Here is a 15848-nt window from a genome sequence, read left to right as displayed (position 1 = left end):
TCATCTTTAGACTAAGCAGTGGGCAGTGTCACGTGGGAGGGAGGGAGGGAGGGAGGGATGGTGTCCTTACTTGCAGACTGGGGTTAAAAGTGCATTAGAGGTCATACGAGAGTGCCTACCGGGGCCTGTTACTTCTTCCCCCCACGGTGCGGTTGGTAATGACCCTGGGGAGCGTAGTAACACCACCACCACCATCACCTCACCCACACTTCCCCTCCCTTCCTTTCTGCTGCCGCTCACACAACATAACATACACACGCATACTCTCCTGAACCTGGAGGAGTTCAGGAGAGTGTGGCCTGGGGGAGGCTAGAGGGAAAACCTGGAGTGGAATATGTTATCTGGGATAATGCTGGTTGACCGCCTCTGACAACCTGTTGATTCCCTCCCCCCCTCCCTTTCCCCGTACCCCACCCCAGCACCTACAGGATCTCCCCAGCACACACACATACATATATTTTCACACACCGCGGTCTCCTGCTGAGACACCCCCCACCCGACCTCGTCTTTCTCATTGCAGCACTGTCATTCATAGAGTGCCAAAGCCTGCTGCTTTATTAAAGCCCAGGAAGAGCAAGTCCTGGCCCAGGTTCAAACAGCAGTGCAGCTGGGACCTGTTACATTTTCGGCAGACTGCCCTCTCCGTCTCGCTGGCTATAAATAGCCCCGGTGGTTGTCTCCCTTAACCAAGGAAAAGAGGTTTTTGGGGGAGGAAAAAAAAACACACACACACAGATTAATAACCGTGGGAAGCAATGAAAGCTTTGTGTCTGCTGCCCGAGGTCAGCAGGCCAGGAGGTGTTGCTACTTCAAAGCCCCCATTGTGGCTTGTACTTTCTGACGGCGCTGCAGTGGGTTTGATGAGAACGCACAGGGGCTGGCAGCGGTGTGATGAGCGAATGCCATGCGACTGTGCCAGGCAGATGCCCACGCAGCCCTGGTGTGATTTTTTTTTTTTTTTTTTTTTTTTTTTTTTTCCAGAATTGTTTGGAATGACCAATGGATTTCCATTATTTAATTTTTGTTGCACTGTAGGAGTATTGTGTTTGGGGGGATTCCACCAAGCTCATCTCTTATGTACACACAGCATCAGACACTTTATGACCTTGGCTCCAGCTGTTGACAGACAAGGCTACCTCATTACAAGCCCCCCCCCCTTCTGTTCCTCTCCTGCTCTCCAGCCAGAAATGCTGTCTGGCCCAGTAACATTGCCTGCCTGGGCCATGTGGATTTCCCCATGTCCAAGCCGGCCAAGGTCAGCCAACCCCCTCCCCCTCGCCGCCACCACCACGCCAGCCCTGTCTTGACGTGGCTCCAGCTGAGGGGTGGGCCCAACTCCAGCCACTACAGACACTTCTACTTCCTTAAATCTTATTTTCATAGAAACCCTCCCCGATGTCTCCGCTGTAACAGTATCCACCCACTGGCACAATGATCTCCTGGGCAGGGAAACGCTCCTGGCGGATGCAGTGGGCTCATTCATTCATTCATGGCCAATTTTTTCCCTTTCTAGTAGGAAAGTAAATCCACTACTGTTTTTTTTCCCTCCTCCTCCTGCCTTTTTGTTCTATATTTGCTTGATTATACTGTGACTGGTTTATGAGATGATGCTTGCACGACACATCACTGTGGTAGAGTTATCATTTGTGTTCAGTGCTGAGTAATGCTTTTGCAAGAAAATCCACTAAAAGAATCCCGAATAGCTTAGGCTATATTTGAACTGGGCTACATTTTTTATTTCTCATTTCCTGTCGCATCACTAGATTGTGAACCATCAGTTGCATTATTAGGGAGCTTGTTATATGACTGCACAGTCTATTAGGGGCACTAGACGCACCAGATTGATGAGTGATTGACAGGCAATTATTTATATTTTTTATATTTATTTCAAGTCAAATCTTTTCCAAACAGGTTTGACTCTAAAATTAACAGCCCATCAATCCATAGTTTATGCTCATTGAAACCTTCCCTCTCTCTTCATCCTCCAGCCTGCAAGCCCAATGGACCAGGTAGGGAAGATGCGTGGCCAGCCATATGGAGGACCCATCCCCTACTCCCAGCAGCAGCAAGGGCCTCCCACAGGGCCTGGACCTCAGCAGGGAGGCTCTTACCCAGGGCAGGGCTACGGCCCCCCGGCCCCTCAGAGGTATCCTATGGGGATGCAGAGCCGAACACCTGGGGGTATGGGCAGCATGCAGTATGGACAACAGGTCAGTAATTGATTTAGATGACTTTCCCTGCTGCTTTCCCGTGTTCACTGTAGTATTGCAGAACCTTTCTTTGATGTTACTGTATGACTTCAAAGGCCAGTTTTGTTTTATGACCGCTTTTTTTCTCGTATAGTGATTTCGAGTGAACTTCTCCAGAGTTTTGTACCACCTGGATAAATGAGGTGAACATTTGAGGGATATCTGCCATGTCAGTGTCCTGATCAGAAGTTCTTTTAACTTTACTTTTTGTGGAATCTGTCATGTTTTGAAAAGACTGACTGTTGATATATTTATTTAGAATGAAAAATGTGTGAATCTTCAAAATAAAGCAAGCCCACAGTGCAGGATGTCTGGGTCCAGAGACGCGTTGGCCAATGTTAAAACATTGAGTCACATTTGAAAAGTCAAAGTCGAACCTATCTGAACAATCGTCAACATGAGTGTTGAAATCACCAAATATTAAGTCACTGACTTGTGGATGTGAACTAAGATAACAAACTACTGTTGGGATTGGGAGGGCAGAATATTAAAAAAAACAACAATAAAACGGCAAATAGGATTGGCCCTGCTCAGATGAGAGAAGTTGGCACTGCTTTTACAAAGAAGTTCTCTCACACCACCATTAACTGTGGTGGTGCTGCTGAATGAGCTGAGAAGATGAAGGGCAGAGGCCCGATTCAAACCACATCTCTGGTGTCAGTGAAACCAGGTGAAACCAATGACTTATTAAAAATGAAGGCCCTCCTCCCTCTGAGAGAACATTTAACAGAGCTATTTTCAGAGTTCTGTGGTTCTGTGGTAGTCATGGTGCAGGGTATTGTTTGAATCCTGGACCGCAAGTTAATAAGTTTTTTACATTCTTGTTAGTTGGGGCAGTAGAGCGTTTATTTGGTCTGTGACCTACTGTTGCTGGAATGACGGAAATGGTAGAGTATGGTAGATAACTGACTTTATGAAGTCGACTCTTTGGGTATTAACTGTGGGGAAAGCTGCAGGAGTTCAGAGTCACGTAATCGGTCCAGTGCAAAAAAAGGTAGGGTTGACTCTTTAAACAAGTCAAACTGTACATAAGCACATTATCCTTTTTATTTTGACAGTTTTGAAAAATTGCTGATATTTATTTAAGAAGAGTTGGATGAAAAAAAGGATCAGTTACTCTCAGCTTCATCACTAGTATCACTGGACAGGAAACTGTTAACTGTGTTATTTAAGAAAGGCTCTTTATGCTAAGCTAATTGACTGCTTGCTGTAGTGTCATAGTTAGCACAGAGGTATGAGTGGATGGGGGTATTGCTGTTCCCATCTAACTCTGAATCAGTTTCAAACATAAAAAAGTATATCTCAACCACTAGAGCACACTGCAGCCCCTGGGTGATGTACACAGCACTTGTACAATGTTTTGGATAGAAGCACTTTTCTCTTGTATTTGTGCGTTGTAGCAAAGAGGCTGTTTTCCACCACTTGACATATATATATAATGTCAATAACAAAAAGAAAACATGCAGGGTTCTCATTTTGTATGATTAATCTACCAGATAAGTGTGATCATCTTTTAAGCCTGTTTGTTTTCCGCTTCGTGGATCAAACATAAATTTTAACATTGTCAGGTAGATTACGTGCTAATGACTGTGACACACTAGTCAGTTTGTAAAGTTTAGTATGAAATATGTTATTTTTTTTCTTCCCAAATTTACATGCATGAAACCAAAAGTAGAGGGGTGGCAGAGGGCTGAACCAACTGCGATAGGATAGGAGTTTTGTTATCATTAGAATTAAGATTAACTGCGTGTCTCTTCGCGAGCATAGAAAACCCCCAAAACGCCATCTCATCATTTTTTTTCCAGTTTTGTGTAGACTTAGCAGCAAGTACTGGATTTGAATTATCCTGTAGGATTCTCAAATATTCTTTATTTCTATTGACCATAGATGACCTGACCAGCAAAAGTTACCGGAAATCCCAACAAAACCAAAAATGTCGTCCAAAGATAGACTGAAGAAGAAAGCTCAAAAAGAGCAACCGATCAACATTTTACTGTCTGGTTTATTTTTGTGTTGGAAAGCAAAAAGTTGGGGAAAAAAAATCAAATTTCGAGTACGGGCACAGTGTGGGCATCATTGTCTGACATGCATCGTCCAATTGAAAACAGCAAACATCCAGTTTGTCATAAGTACTCACTCAGAGCTAGGAATGGGACCCTTCTTGAACTCTCTCAGTCAGGCAGTTCGTCTTAACAGAGAAATGCATGCAGGGAATCCCATCAAGTGAAGCCTTTTCTTCCACGTCTGCCGTCTGTGGTCTTGTGCACATTGTGTGGTGTGATTATCTCATATTGGCCTGCCTGGTGTCTGACCGTGGACTCGATAAGTGCCCTGCAGTGAAGAAAACGGCTTCCCTCCCTTTGCCAGACAGATACAATATAACCACTTCACGTTGTTTTTAAATGTGTCGCAATTCTGCACTGTCTCTTACTTTCTTTGAATTCTGGAGTAGCTGAGAATCCTCCCAAAACGGCTTGTGGCTTTTATTATGCCACCGTGCCGGTGACAGCTGTAACTGGAGGTATTATGGTTTCAGGATTGTCTGTCCGTTTCTTGTCCCATTCTTGTAAAGGTGATATCTAGGTGATTTCTTTAAATTTGGCACAAATATCCACTTGGACTCAAGGATGATCTGATAAGATTTTGGTGGTCATAGGTCACTGTGACCTCACAAAACACGTTTTTGGCCGTAACTCCAGAATTCACACTTCGCTGTTGCATCTTAATGTTTTTTGTCCATTATTCAGTAGCATAACTCAGGAACAGAAGGGCAGATTGTGACCATATTTCATATTTGGTCAGATACTGAACCCTTTTAGAATTTTAGCTTCTTTGCAGCAACATTCAAATAGGCTTTGTAGTCAAGCATAAGCTTGTGGGTTTTGATGATATTGAGCTTCAGGTGATTGGTGATGCACCATGTGACAAAGCTCTTTATCAGTCACTACATGTATTACTTGCCTGTGGAGAGACACGGATATAAAGCGCATGTTGACTAGTTGACAGAGGCATACAACCGCGAGGTGGTAATTCTAGTTTTCTCTTCTTTTTTTATTACTGTTTCCTCACAAGGTCAGGCTTCTTGAGGGTAATGAAATGAAAAACGCTGTATTGAAAGGCTTTGCGCGTGCAGGATCGGGTAGAATATGAAAAGCCTCACATTGAAGTTCAAGGAGATGAAGTCAAAAGTCAATTTTTATTTCCACGGCTGTAATTTAAAGCCATACACGGCTGAATTCCTATACTTAGAGGGTTTTTCTTATGTGCTTTGACTGATCAGTTCGCAGCGAGGAACACGTTCGTCTCTCTTACAGACAGAAAACAGTTGTCTTTCCTTTTTAATCTGCGTGAGATGAAAAGATGCTCTGATTGCTCCGCTGAGAATGAATAATAAAAAACATCAAAGAGGTGACGGTGGATATTTGGTTATTTTTATATATTTTTACAACTTTAGAAAGGATTCTGTCAGACTGTGAATACAGACTGTATTCATGTAGTGATTGATATTCCACAGAGGGCTGATAGTAAACCTGTAGTAAAATCTTAGTTCAGCTGAAAAAAAGCTGTTAATGTTCACCGGCAGTTCAGCTCTGCTGGGTTATATTTCCTCACATATCTACTCACATAGTGTTCTTCCCCTTTTTAAGGTGAGCTGTTGTTGATCCTGACCAGTCGTTCTGTGTTCACATCTAGATGTCAGCCTATGGACAGCAGGGGCCAGGTGGCTACCAGCAGAGCCAGGGCTACTATGGTCAGCATGGCCCCCCACCTCACCCTGGCCAGCAGCAGCCTCCATACCCTGGCCAACCTCAGGGCAGCTCTGGGACTCCCTACCCTCAGCAGGGCCACCCTTCGCAACCTCCTGGTCAACACGGGCAGACAGGACCCCCATACCAACAATCCCAAGGTCCCCACGGCTCTGCTCCAGGTCAGCCTCCGTATAGCCAGCCCCCACAGTCTCAGGCAGGGCAGCCACCCTACGGCCCTCCCCAACAGCAGCAGCAGCCCCAACAGCAGCAGGGACCTGGTCCTCAAAGCCAGCCGGGCCCTCAAGGCCAGCCTGGCTATCCACAAACCCCTGGACCAGTGCAACCGCCACAGCAGCAAACCCCCCAGCAGCAGCAGCAACAGCAGCAGCAAGGGCCCCCGCAACAACAACAACAACAACAACAACAACAACAGCAGCAGCAGCAGCAGCAGCAACCAGGAGGTCCACCTCCTCAAGCCCAGCAACCTCCAGGTCACGGCCAGCAGGGTCAACCATCACCTTACTCCCAAACACCCCCTCTGCAGCCGCAGCAACAACAACAGCAGCAGCAGCAGCAACAACAACAACAGTCACCATATCAGAGGTTCCCACCTCCTCCACAGGTAATAACACCACACAGAACTCTGTTAGCACACTTTAATTCTGCTGTGACGTGCAGTGTCAGGCCTTTCTGTATTTACATTGCTGTTTGCAGCAAGAGCTAAGCTAGCACATGTTCCCTGCTTGTTTCATGCCTTTTGATTATTTTTGACATTGTTGTGTAATAGAAAGTTACAATGAATAGCATGTACTTAGTTTTCCTTCCCATGATTGGCAAAAAAAGTCAGAAAAACTGAACTGTGAAGCAGCTATAGGAGGATGTCTTTGAATCTTTGACATAAGCCATCAAGACCTAACCTGTTGCTTAATTAAAGTTTATTTTCTTACGTAATTAAAGAAGCTCTTCTCCTTTAAGGGAATAGTAAGAACACACAACTCTGTGTGTCAGTGGTCGATTTTCTGTGCAGTGGGTAGTAACAAGGTGCTTGATTTTTGTGATATTTTACATGTAAGGAATCCATTGTATTCTCTCCTCCTTGTCCCCATAATTAGGAACTTTCCCAGGATTCCTTTAGCTCCCAGTCCAGCGCTCCTCCTTCTAGCCAGCCCATGGCTTCCAACAAAACCAGTCAGGAAGACAGCATGCAGGCCCGGCCATCCAGTCTGCCGGTGAGAACTCCGTCTTTTCGTTAAACATCTGGCTTGTGCTTGTTGAAGCTGGGCTTCATCCACTGGCCTAAACCTCCGTTATTTCTCCTCTTTAATACAGACAATGTTAAAATCCCACTAAAGCTGACACATTTACACAAAGGTATTTGTTTTTAGTCTTAAGTAGCATTTTTTTTTATTTAAAGCAAATAAGCAACTTGTCTTGGATTCTGAAATGATAGACCAATTAATTTGTCATGATTTTGACACCCGGCATGTGATAGAACTAACCTAGGAAGTCATCCCACTTCAAGTATCACTAATACAGCCAGCTTCTCTGTACATCCTCTATACCTGGAGTTTGACGAGCACTCTGGTTCATTAAAAATAGTTGATTTTGTTATGTAATTCTATAGACCAGACCCCTCATGGATTTGATCTTAACTGCCAGGCTGAAAACAGACTTAGTTCATTAGTGACTCTCTCATGCCAGTCCAGATTCAGCTGCACTTAAGGGACCACTCAGTACATAGCTGATAAAGAAGGGAATCTGAGATTGTCACAATTCATTTCGGATTCTTGGTGTTACAGAATCTGTCCATGATTCAAAGTCGATTCTCAGTTGGGTAAATATAAGGGGACACACACGCACGAAACATAAACTCTATCAGTTAAGCTAAAAAGACAATGAAGATTACTGTCTGTGGGATAAAGATCACATTTTTGGGCTCAATGTGCAATCAGTTGACTGTCATACACTTGAAATCAGCTTCTCTGATCTTTTCAGAGCATACAATATGTTTTATGCTTTAAGCGGCTGTAACTGCTGTGGGTATTGCTTTCCTTGAGTAGGGTCAATAGTCAGTACTTTGAACTGCTGACACTGGTGGATTCCCAGGTTTGTTTACTACTTTCTGTTGACATTCCTGCCATGTTACCAGCATTTCAGATACTGGTGGCTGCATAAAATTCCGACTTGTCCTAATGTGATTTCTCCAGTTAACATATAGCAGTGTTACTGGACTAATAGCTTGATATTATTGACAATAATGACCTCATCCTTTAAATGTTAGAGGCAGATGTCCCAATATAAATAAAACCTGCCTTCCCGTTGCCATCTTTGGAATTTACACCGCATCTCTACTGCCTCTGACTTTGACATGATTAAGCAGATGCTGGTAGTGTTCAAGCAGGGCAGGTTTCTACTGATTTGTTAAACACAAAATTCTGAGAGGGCAAAAAAAAAAAAAAACTTTGGAAAAGGATTGTCAAAAGTGAAGCAAATCTGGTGTCTGATAGCCCTCTGGCTAAGATAAAGGTGAGAGAACCCCCTGCCTCCTCCTATCTTCCCTGTTAAAGAGGTGTCTCGCTGTAACACGTTGCAGTTTCCATGGCAGTGTTTATAGGTCAGACTGCGAAGCTAACCTCATTCTGGGCCTCAGGGAAGGAGAGTGAGAAATGAGATCATTAATGAGCGAGAATGAAAGTGAGAGAGCGGAGTCGGCGGCGAGGTGGGGTGGGGTGGCTGAGGGAGTGAAAGCAAATAACTTCAAATAGTGTGAGTGATTGGTTGGAGTGGGAGATGCTGAGAGGGAGGGAGGGATGAGAGGCAACGCTGTCTATGCCAGTAGGGGATGCCCTCAGGATGTGTTTCCCTCCTCTTTTATTTATTTCTTTTATTTATTTATACATCTCTCTGCGGGCTCAGCCATTGGCCGAGCAAGCCAGACCTGGGCTATTTTTGTTTATTTCTCTCCGAGTTCTCGGGGATTCCCTACCGGTGCTTCATGATTGGCTGTGAGAGCCATTAATCTGGCTAAGGTGGAGATGAACTGATCCCCCTTCTCTTCTCGTCTCCCGCCTCTTCCCTCCGCACCCCTGTGGAGTGCACATGACAATGTGTGCAGAGCTGAGAGCTTGTGTCAAAACAGCTGAATTGACTCCTACAGGTGTTATGAATAGTTATGCACCAGTAGTATCTGTTGCACCTGGAAATGCAGTTATTTTGAAAACCAGACATCTACAAAATGTGCTGCTGTTTGCAAAATAAGAGCTACCTCAGAACTACCTTTTGTGGTACCAGCTGAAATTTGTCCGACCGAAAGATTCTACATGAGCTATTATTAATGACAAAGAAAAGGAGAAAATGTTTACATGTAAGAATGTGGAACCAGCAAATGTTTGACATTTTTGCTTGAAAAATGACTAATTGATCATCAGATAGTTATCACATTAATTTTCTTTAATTGTCTGAAGATTGATCATTGCACCTTTACCTTTAACGACTGTCATGTATAAAAACCTGGCTCTAAATGCTTAGCTTACTCCAAATTCACAAAAGAATTTGTAGTAATGAGAATTGAATTGAATTGAATTTTGAGCAGCAAAAGCACCACCGAGGAACCAATTTAATGGACAAAAACCGTTTTCAAGTACCGGTAGGCTCCACGAAGAGTGTACGGGAAGGGAACCACTGGTTTTCAATTCACCGATTCATTTATTTCATTTTCTTAGCCCACTGTGACTTTCTGGTGCCAGTATATTCTATTCCGTCAGAGCTGCTTGTTATATGGTCAAAAAGCTTTGGAAACACACTATCCCCACACATTTCCCACTTGGAATCGGGAAGCCCGTGTTTGACAACTTTTTGCAACTTTCTGGAACCTCATATGATGGTATGCACTTCATGACTGTTCAAAACATGTTGTATGAATATATACATGTATGTATGAATCAATACTTTTTCTCTCTCTTATAATTGCAATTTTAGTGGGTACCAGTGGCACTAATGCTGGGGGGGGGGGGGTTATCCTACATTCACAAGTCACACATGTGTGTCACAGAGTCAGAGAAGCATGTCTGTTCCATTAGGGATGTCAAAAATCACTACCGAATGCTTTAAAAAACGTATCTGATTTGGACTTTATTTATTCTTAATTCCACAATTGGATCATGCAGCCCATTAAATATAATTTTTCCTGTTTACTTATTGTTTGTTTTCTATTCACTGGTAACAAACACAACAGTATATCTATGATCGCTTCAGAATATGTTATCGGTCCACATACAGGCTCATGTCCATGTGCTTGGAAAGGAAGTGCAGTTGAATCTTAAGTTAACTTAAGCTTGTATCATGTTAAACACAGAAGTGTATTTTCCAAATTAAAATTGAACACGGTGTTAGGTACATATTACAGATCTACAGGTTTAATTTGGTGGGGGAGGTGTTTATTTGGTAAGAACCTGCAGTGATTTGTACAGACGCATTTCTTTTAATCTGCCTCAGAACGTGCTTGAATCCCGATCCAACAGCGGCTCAGGGGTAAACGCTGTTTAGCTACTTTAGTAGCTTTCGCATAGAGCCAGCCAGACATCACCTCATCCAGAGCACAGATGGGTCTGTTTGAGCCAGGTGCTAAAAACACAGCGTCTGTTAGGCCGTCATTGAGGTGGGAATAAAAGGAGGTATGGGAGGCTCTGCGCCTGCTGGAAGGTGCAGGTAGAAAAGCAACAGTCAGCTTGAGAAAAAGGCTGCAGATAAGAGGAGGAGGAGGAGGAGGAAGGGAAAAAAAATAGGCAGCCATAGTTGAACTAGTTGAGCAGGTTGAGCTGGTTCCTGGCTCCAGGACACACATGAACAGTTTAACTGTTGTGTGTTTACCACAAGTCAGTTCTTTGGAACGGTTGTTGTCTTCATGAAAATCTTTTGCAGTGTATTCACATGGCTAATGCAAATCCAAGACAGCCTACAGTGAGTGCAGCACAATAAGCAATACAGCTGGAAAACAGATGTCTTTGTGTTCTTTAAGTATTCCTGTGACCTGATAATCATACTGTCATGTCTGGGAAAGGAAATCAATAAAGAGCTGAGAAGAGAAAGGACTTTTTTTGTATTTTCCTCTATCAAATGCCTCACATTGTACACATGATAACAGTTGTATAGTGTCTATAGTGTCTGGCTCTGGAGGGAGCTTTCAAAATTTTGGGGGCGGGTGGGCTAAAACAAAGAAAAAAACACTCACTGACGTGATAGCGATGCCATCAGAGTAATCTCAGGTGGAAATCTTCAGTCCAAAGACTTGTATTTAAAAAACTGGAGTTGTACAGTTGTGCAGTTTGTGGCCATTCAAGAGGCAGGCAAGTTCAAATGGAAGATGCTGTGCAGTTGCATTATGGGAAATGTAGGATCCAGTGTGCATGGAGCTTGACTCATGCTTAGGGCTAAAAGGCAGAATATTTCAGCCACTGCTCCTTCTGGTTTCACTGTTCTTCTGTTCTGTTCTGATCGCTGTTCACATTCAGTGCTGCTCAGGTGTTTGGTGCCCACCGCCTCATTCATTTTGTTTTTAGTGAGTCCAGTGTCTTTATGTAAGGAAGATAATTCTATAGTTCCATATATGGAGAAAGTCCTAATACAGAGGCCAGCCTCCTCCACATCATGGCTCCAGGAGAGCTTAAGCGGGCCAGAGTCTTGGCTGTCACCGTCTGCCTCACACACTGCGTGGAAGTGACACTTCCTCTCTAAGTCAACCCATGGGAATGAGTATAATTACCAGACCACCACCAGTGTCCCTTGCTCTTTTTTTTAAATCTCCTTGTCCTCTCTCATGTCTTTTGTACACCCTTTCTCCACTGTAGGGCTAATCCCACCCAGGACCGCCCACTGGTTGTGATGCTCCTCTTTTCTGATGTGTCTGAATGCGCTCCAGACTTTAGAGGAAGGTCACATGTTGGTCACACACTCAAGCTTGGGTTTTTTTCCTCCTCTTTTCATTTTTCTATCTTCTATCTTCCCATTGTCTTTCTAAATAAGAGGCTTCATCTGGAGTGGTTTTATTGTGAAGAAAGAGGCCAAGGATCTTCACTGTTGTACTTTGTGTCAGAGATGTGTATTTGCATTTTAACTGTAATTTAAAAGAATACAATCTGTACCATTACTCGGCCGTACTTAAATTCACACAAACTTAAGCACAATATGTGGTAGATGAGTGGCCTCATAACTGCAGTGTTATTTTAATGATAAAAGGCACAAGTTGAATTTTGTTTTTTAATTTGGTGGTGGTCAAGCTGTGTCAAGGTCTTAGTTTTCACACTTTTAAATTTATCACTGCGCATTACGACCCCACCCTTGCACGGATTCAATCTTATGCTGTGCATTTGCAAAGCACAGGGACCACCCACATAACAACAACAGAGCCCCAATCCCCCACCCACCCTCGCTCCAACCCCAGCTTAATGACCTTTAATGTTATGTGCCAAGCCTCCTGATCTGAAACTGAGGGATCCTCCAGTCTTGGTACTGAGTCTCCCTCCTTCAATCCCCATTCCCTGCTCAGCCCAGCCCAGCTCCGCTCTCCTCCTGCAGCTAAGCTTGTTTTTGCGACATAGCTCTGGAGCAATCAGCCTGACAAGGCCGGCCCACTTTTTTTCCTCTCCTTCCCAGCCCAACCCCCTCCTTGCCTGTTTTAATATTACACTGTGTTTTGCTGCATTTCTGTCTTTCTTTCTGTTTTTTTTTTATATATATATATTTTTTCACTCTCCCTGTCTCTCCGTTCCTCTTTCTATCTAAATTCTCGTTTTCTCTTTCCCTCGCCTGCGCCCTCCTCCCCTCCTCCTCCCCTTCCCTTCCTCGTTCTCTCTCTTCTCTCAGTAAATCAGCTTTCATAACGCTGTGCAGCGCAGCCTTGTTTTGCGCGGCTCTGACGCTGACAGTATTCAGATTCCGGGGCCAGTTTCCTGTTGCTATTCTGGGGCCCTTGCTTCCTGTGTGTACATGTCTTATTCAGATTCCAGGGCGCCTCTCACTCGCTCTCAACCGCCCTCCCTCCTCCCTGCTCGTCTGTTTCTCTCTCCCTCCCCGTCTCACCCTTTTCTTTCCTCTATGTGATTTTTAATTAATGTACTTGAGAAAATTCAATCTGCTGACAAAGTGCGTTGTTTTGCATTTGTTTCAGTGAATTGTTTCTCAGCCTGCTAAAACCCCAAGCCCTGTTTGCTCTTGTGAGCTCACACACACACGCACGCACACACACACACGCACAGAACACTCTCCCTCTCCCTTTTGCTCTCTGCGCTCACTCTCACACACTCCCGTGCCCCTCCCCTCTGCCTCCATTTCTGCTGGGCTGAGCTAGTTTTGCAGCACAAAGACTGTGGCTGACTGCAGCACTGTCTGTGCTCTGCTTTCTCCTTGCCCTCGCTGGAACGAGCTGCTGAGCCTGGATGGATGAAAGCAGCCTCACAATGAAATTAACTCTCTATGAAATAACCTCAATATTATCCACCCCCCCCTCCTTCTCCCCAGTTAATTCACTGGTGGTGTCAGTTGCTTTGGTAGCGCCCCCTAGACTTGTGTGTGTGTATGTGTGTGAGAGAGTGTGAGAGAGAGATGGTGGGAGGGGAGGAGCATTGGTGCTCTGGAGAGCAGGCAGACTGGCTGTAGGGGTCTGGACTCCCCACCACCACCACCCCTCCTCACCCCGAGGCCCCTCTACCCCCCTCACCCTCTGTGTTCCAGCACCCCTCACCTCGGGCTGGGCAGCTGCCTGCCTCACTCGGGCATCTGTGCGCTGCCCTGGGACTCCCTGCAACTATTGTGATCACTACAAAAGGCCCCCCACGCACACACCATCTCCCCATTATTCACAGCAATCAGACTGCACCCCCCCCTCCCCCCAACTTCACCACCTCCCTTCATCTACTGTGCTACACACCGACTGCTGCAGTGTTTGTGTGCCTCACACACCCCCCCTTTTTGTTACCCCCACAGAGAAGCTCAATTAGGCAAATGTGGAGCGTTTAAAAAAGAACTCCCAACTCATTGATTAAGATTCATAGTCGGCCTTTATTTTCCTTTTTGACTGCAGGCCCTTATCACACAGGAATGTTAAAGCAGAACAGTATTGATCAGTGTCAAATGAATTGTATTATTTATGCCTTAGCAGTCTGAGACTCTTTTCTGAATCATGCTGGTTCACCCTTTCATCTTGTACTTTTTTTATTCATGTCATTATCCTTCCCACGTGGCTGCTGGTGAAGAAGTCGTAGTGCAATGGTGATCTCTGGGGAGCTGCAGGTAGTTGTCTGTGGCACTGATACTCCAGACAAGATATCTAACCCCCTCAGGGTGCTCTCCCAGGCTCAGAGCGTTGTGGCGTGTTCACTATCCTCCTTTGTTGTTTGCCTGTACCTCGGAGAAATAAAATGACACAACTCAGACATGCTCGTTTCATCAAGCGAGTGCTTTTTCGGCCATCCACTCAAGTGTCTATGTCACGATGTGGGTTGGGTAAGAGTTGCACAGTCCACCTATATGTTGCTCTCACTGCATGTGGGGAGTTTCTTGTCAGCCTGTGCTGTACGTGAAACCCTGTAATGGCTGCTGCTGTATGAGGCAGGGGCCTTGCTTCTCCTCTTTTCTCCAGTTCTTCCCTCATAGTGGGATGGGAGTGCCCCCTTATGGTTGAGCTCAGCCCTGCAAACCTCGAGCTGGGGCTGGAGCCGCCTCTCTCCAAGCCTCCTGTGGACGGCCCAGGGGCTCCACGTAGCTTGGCACGGCCCCCGGACGCAGGTGGCACCCTCTGGGCAGGTGGCTGAGGCGTCTGCAGCACCCACCTGTCCGTCTTCTTGTTCAGCGCCCTAACATTTGAGGCTTTCATCCCGTGGTACTGCAGCACAGAGTTATTACAGGTGGTTTCACAGACTAGACGGGCTAAATTTTATTTTGTCTCAGTTCTTGCACTCTATCTGTCATCTGTGTGTGCAGATAAAAGCGTTGTGATTGTGCTCCTGAGATAATTCACCTCGGTCAAGCCATCACATTCAGCTGCTGAGTGGGGGTGGGGGATGCAAGAAAAGAGACCCCTTTAGAAATTATGCAGAGACATTTTCATGTGATCTGAAGCTCAAAAGAGAAGAGATGACTTTTTAAATGACCCTGTTTTGATATCAAAAGCCCACTTTGCCCTGAACGAGTGGCAACCGTGCATCTCGCTGACGAGGTCGTCGGCATGTAAACATCAACATCAGGGACTCAGGAAAGGCAGCAAAGAAGTTCCAAGGTTCTGCAGTTCTGTGTTTGTCCACTCTCTGTGTGCGTGTCTCTCAGGCCTCTTCAGTGCCGAAGGCCAGAGGCTGAGTGTGTAATTAAAGCAGTGGCAGGGAGGGTGGGGGACACAGCTTCAGTGCGTCTGCATTTCCTGTAACAATGACGGGCTGCTTCTTTTGTAGTAGCTGACTGCTCCATGACCCTGCCAGGCACGCAGGGAGGCGAGGGAGAGGTGGCAGCAATGGGAGACTGTGTTGGCTCTAATGTGTCAACCACGTGGATCACAGTAACCATGGCAGCCCTCGAGATGCAGCCATTTTTTCCACTCCCCCCCTCCCCCCTTACTTTCTCTTCCTCAGCTATTGCCTCACCACAGAGGATGTGTGAGCGTCTGTGCATGCAAGTCTGGAGTGAGGGAGCTTTTTTCCCCCCCTCGATATATTGTGTTTAGCATCTGGAAGGCCTGAGAATAAGGAAGCCTGCCAACTGGGCGGTTGGTGAAACCCTGAGGTCTGAGAATGACAGAGGAGAGTGGGTCAGGCAGAGTGTGTGACTGAGGGATGAACTCTGCTCTCCCCCCACCCCCCCAACA

At 45.5% G+C, this 15848-nt stretch overlaps 1 protein-coding gene across 3 annotated transcripts in view; it reads left to right on the top strand.

Annotated features, from left to right (window-relative positions):
* arid1ab (AT rich interactive domain 1Ab (SWI-like)) overlaps window positions 1-15848 on the top strand; it is a 50686-nt gene that overhangs the window by 18918 nt on the left and 15920 nt on the right. For 2 of the 3 annotated variants that reach the window (XM_046416947.1, XM_046416946.1), the window contains exons 2-4: window positions 1989-2210; window positions 5943-6620; window positions 7111-7227. In XM_046416947.1, coding sequence (XP_046272903.1) covers window positions 2001-2210; window positions 5943-6620; window positions 7111-7227 — 1005 coding nt within the window. In that variant the 5' untranslated portion in view covers window positions 1989-2000. Of the gene's footprint in view, window positions 1-1988; window positions 2211-2248; window positions 3244-5942; window positions 6621-7110; window positions 7228-15848 lie in introns of those variants that run through there. The other variant, XM_046416948.1, reaches the window with a different exon arrangement.

This window comes from Scatophagus argus, chromosome 17 (assembly GCF_020382885.2).
Source record: "Scatophagus argus isolate fScaArg1 chromosome 17, fScaArg1.pri, whole genome shotgun sequence".
Lineage (NCBI taxonomy): Eukaryota > Metazoa > Chordata > Actinopteri > Scatophagidae > Scatophagus > Scatophagus argus.
The sequence above is the reverse complement of the archived record's forward strand: the minus strand, read 5'-3'. Positions and strand labels throughout refer to the sequence as shown.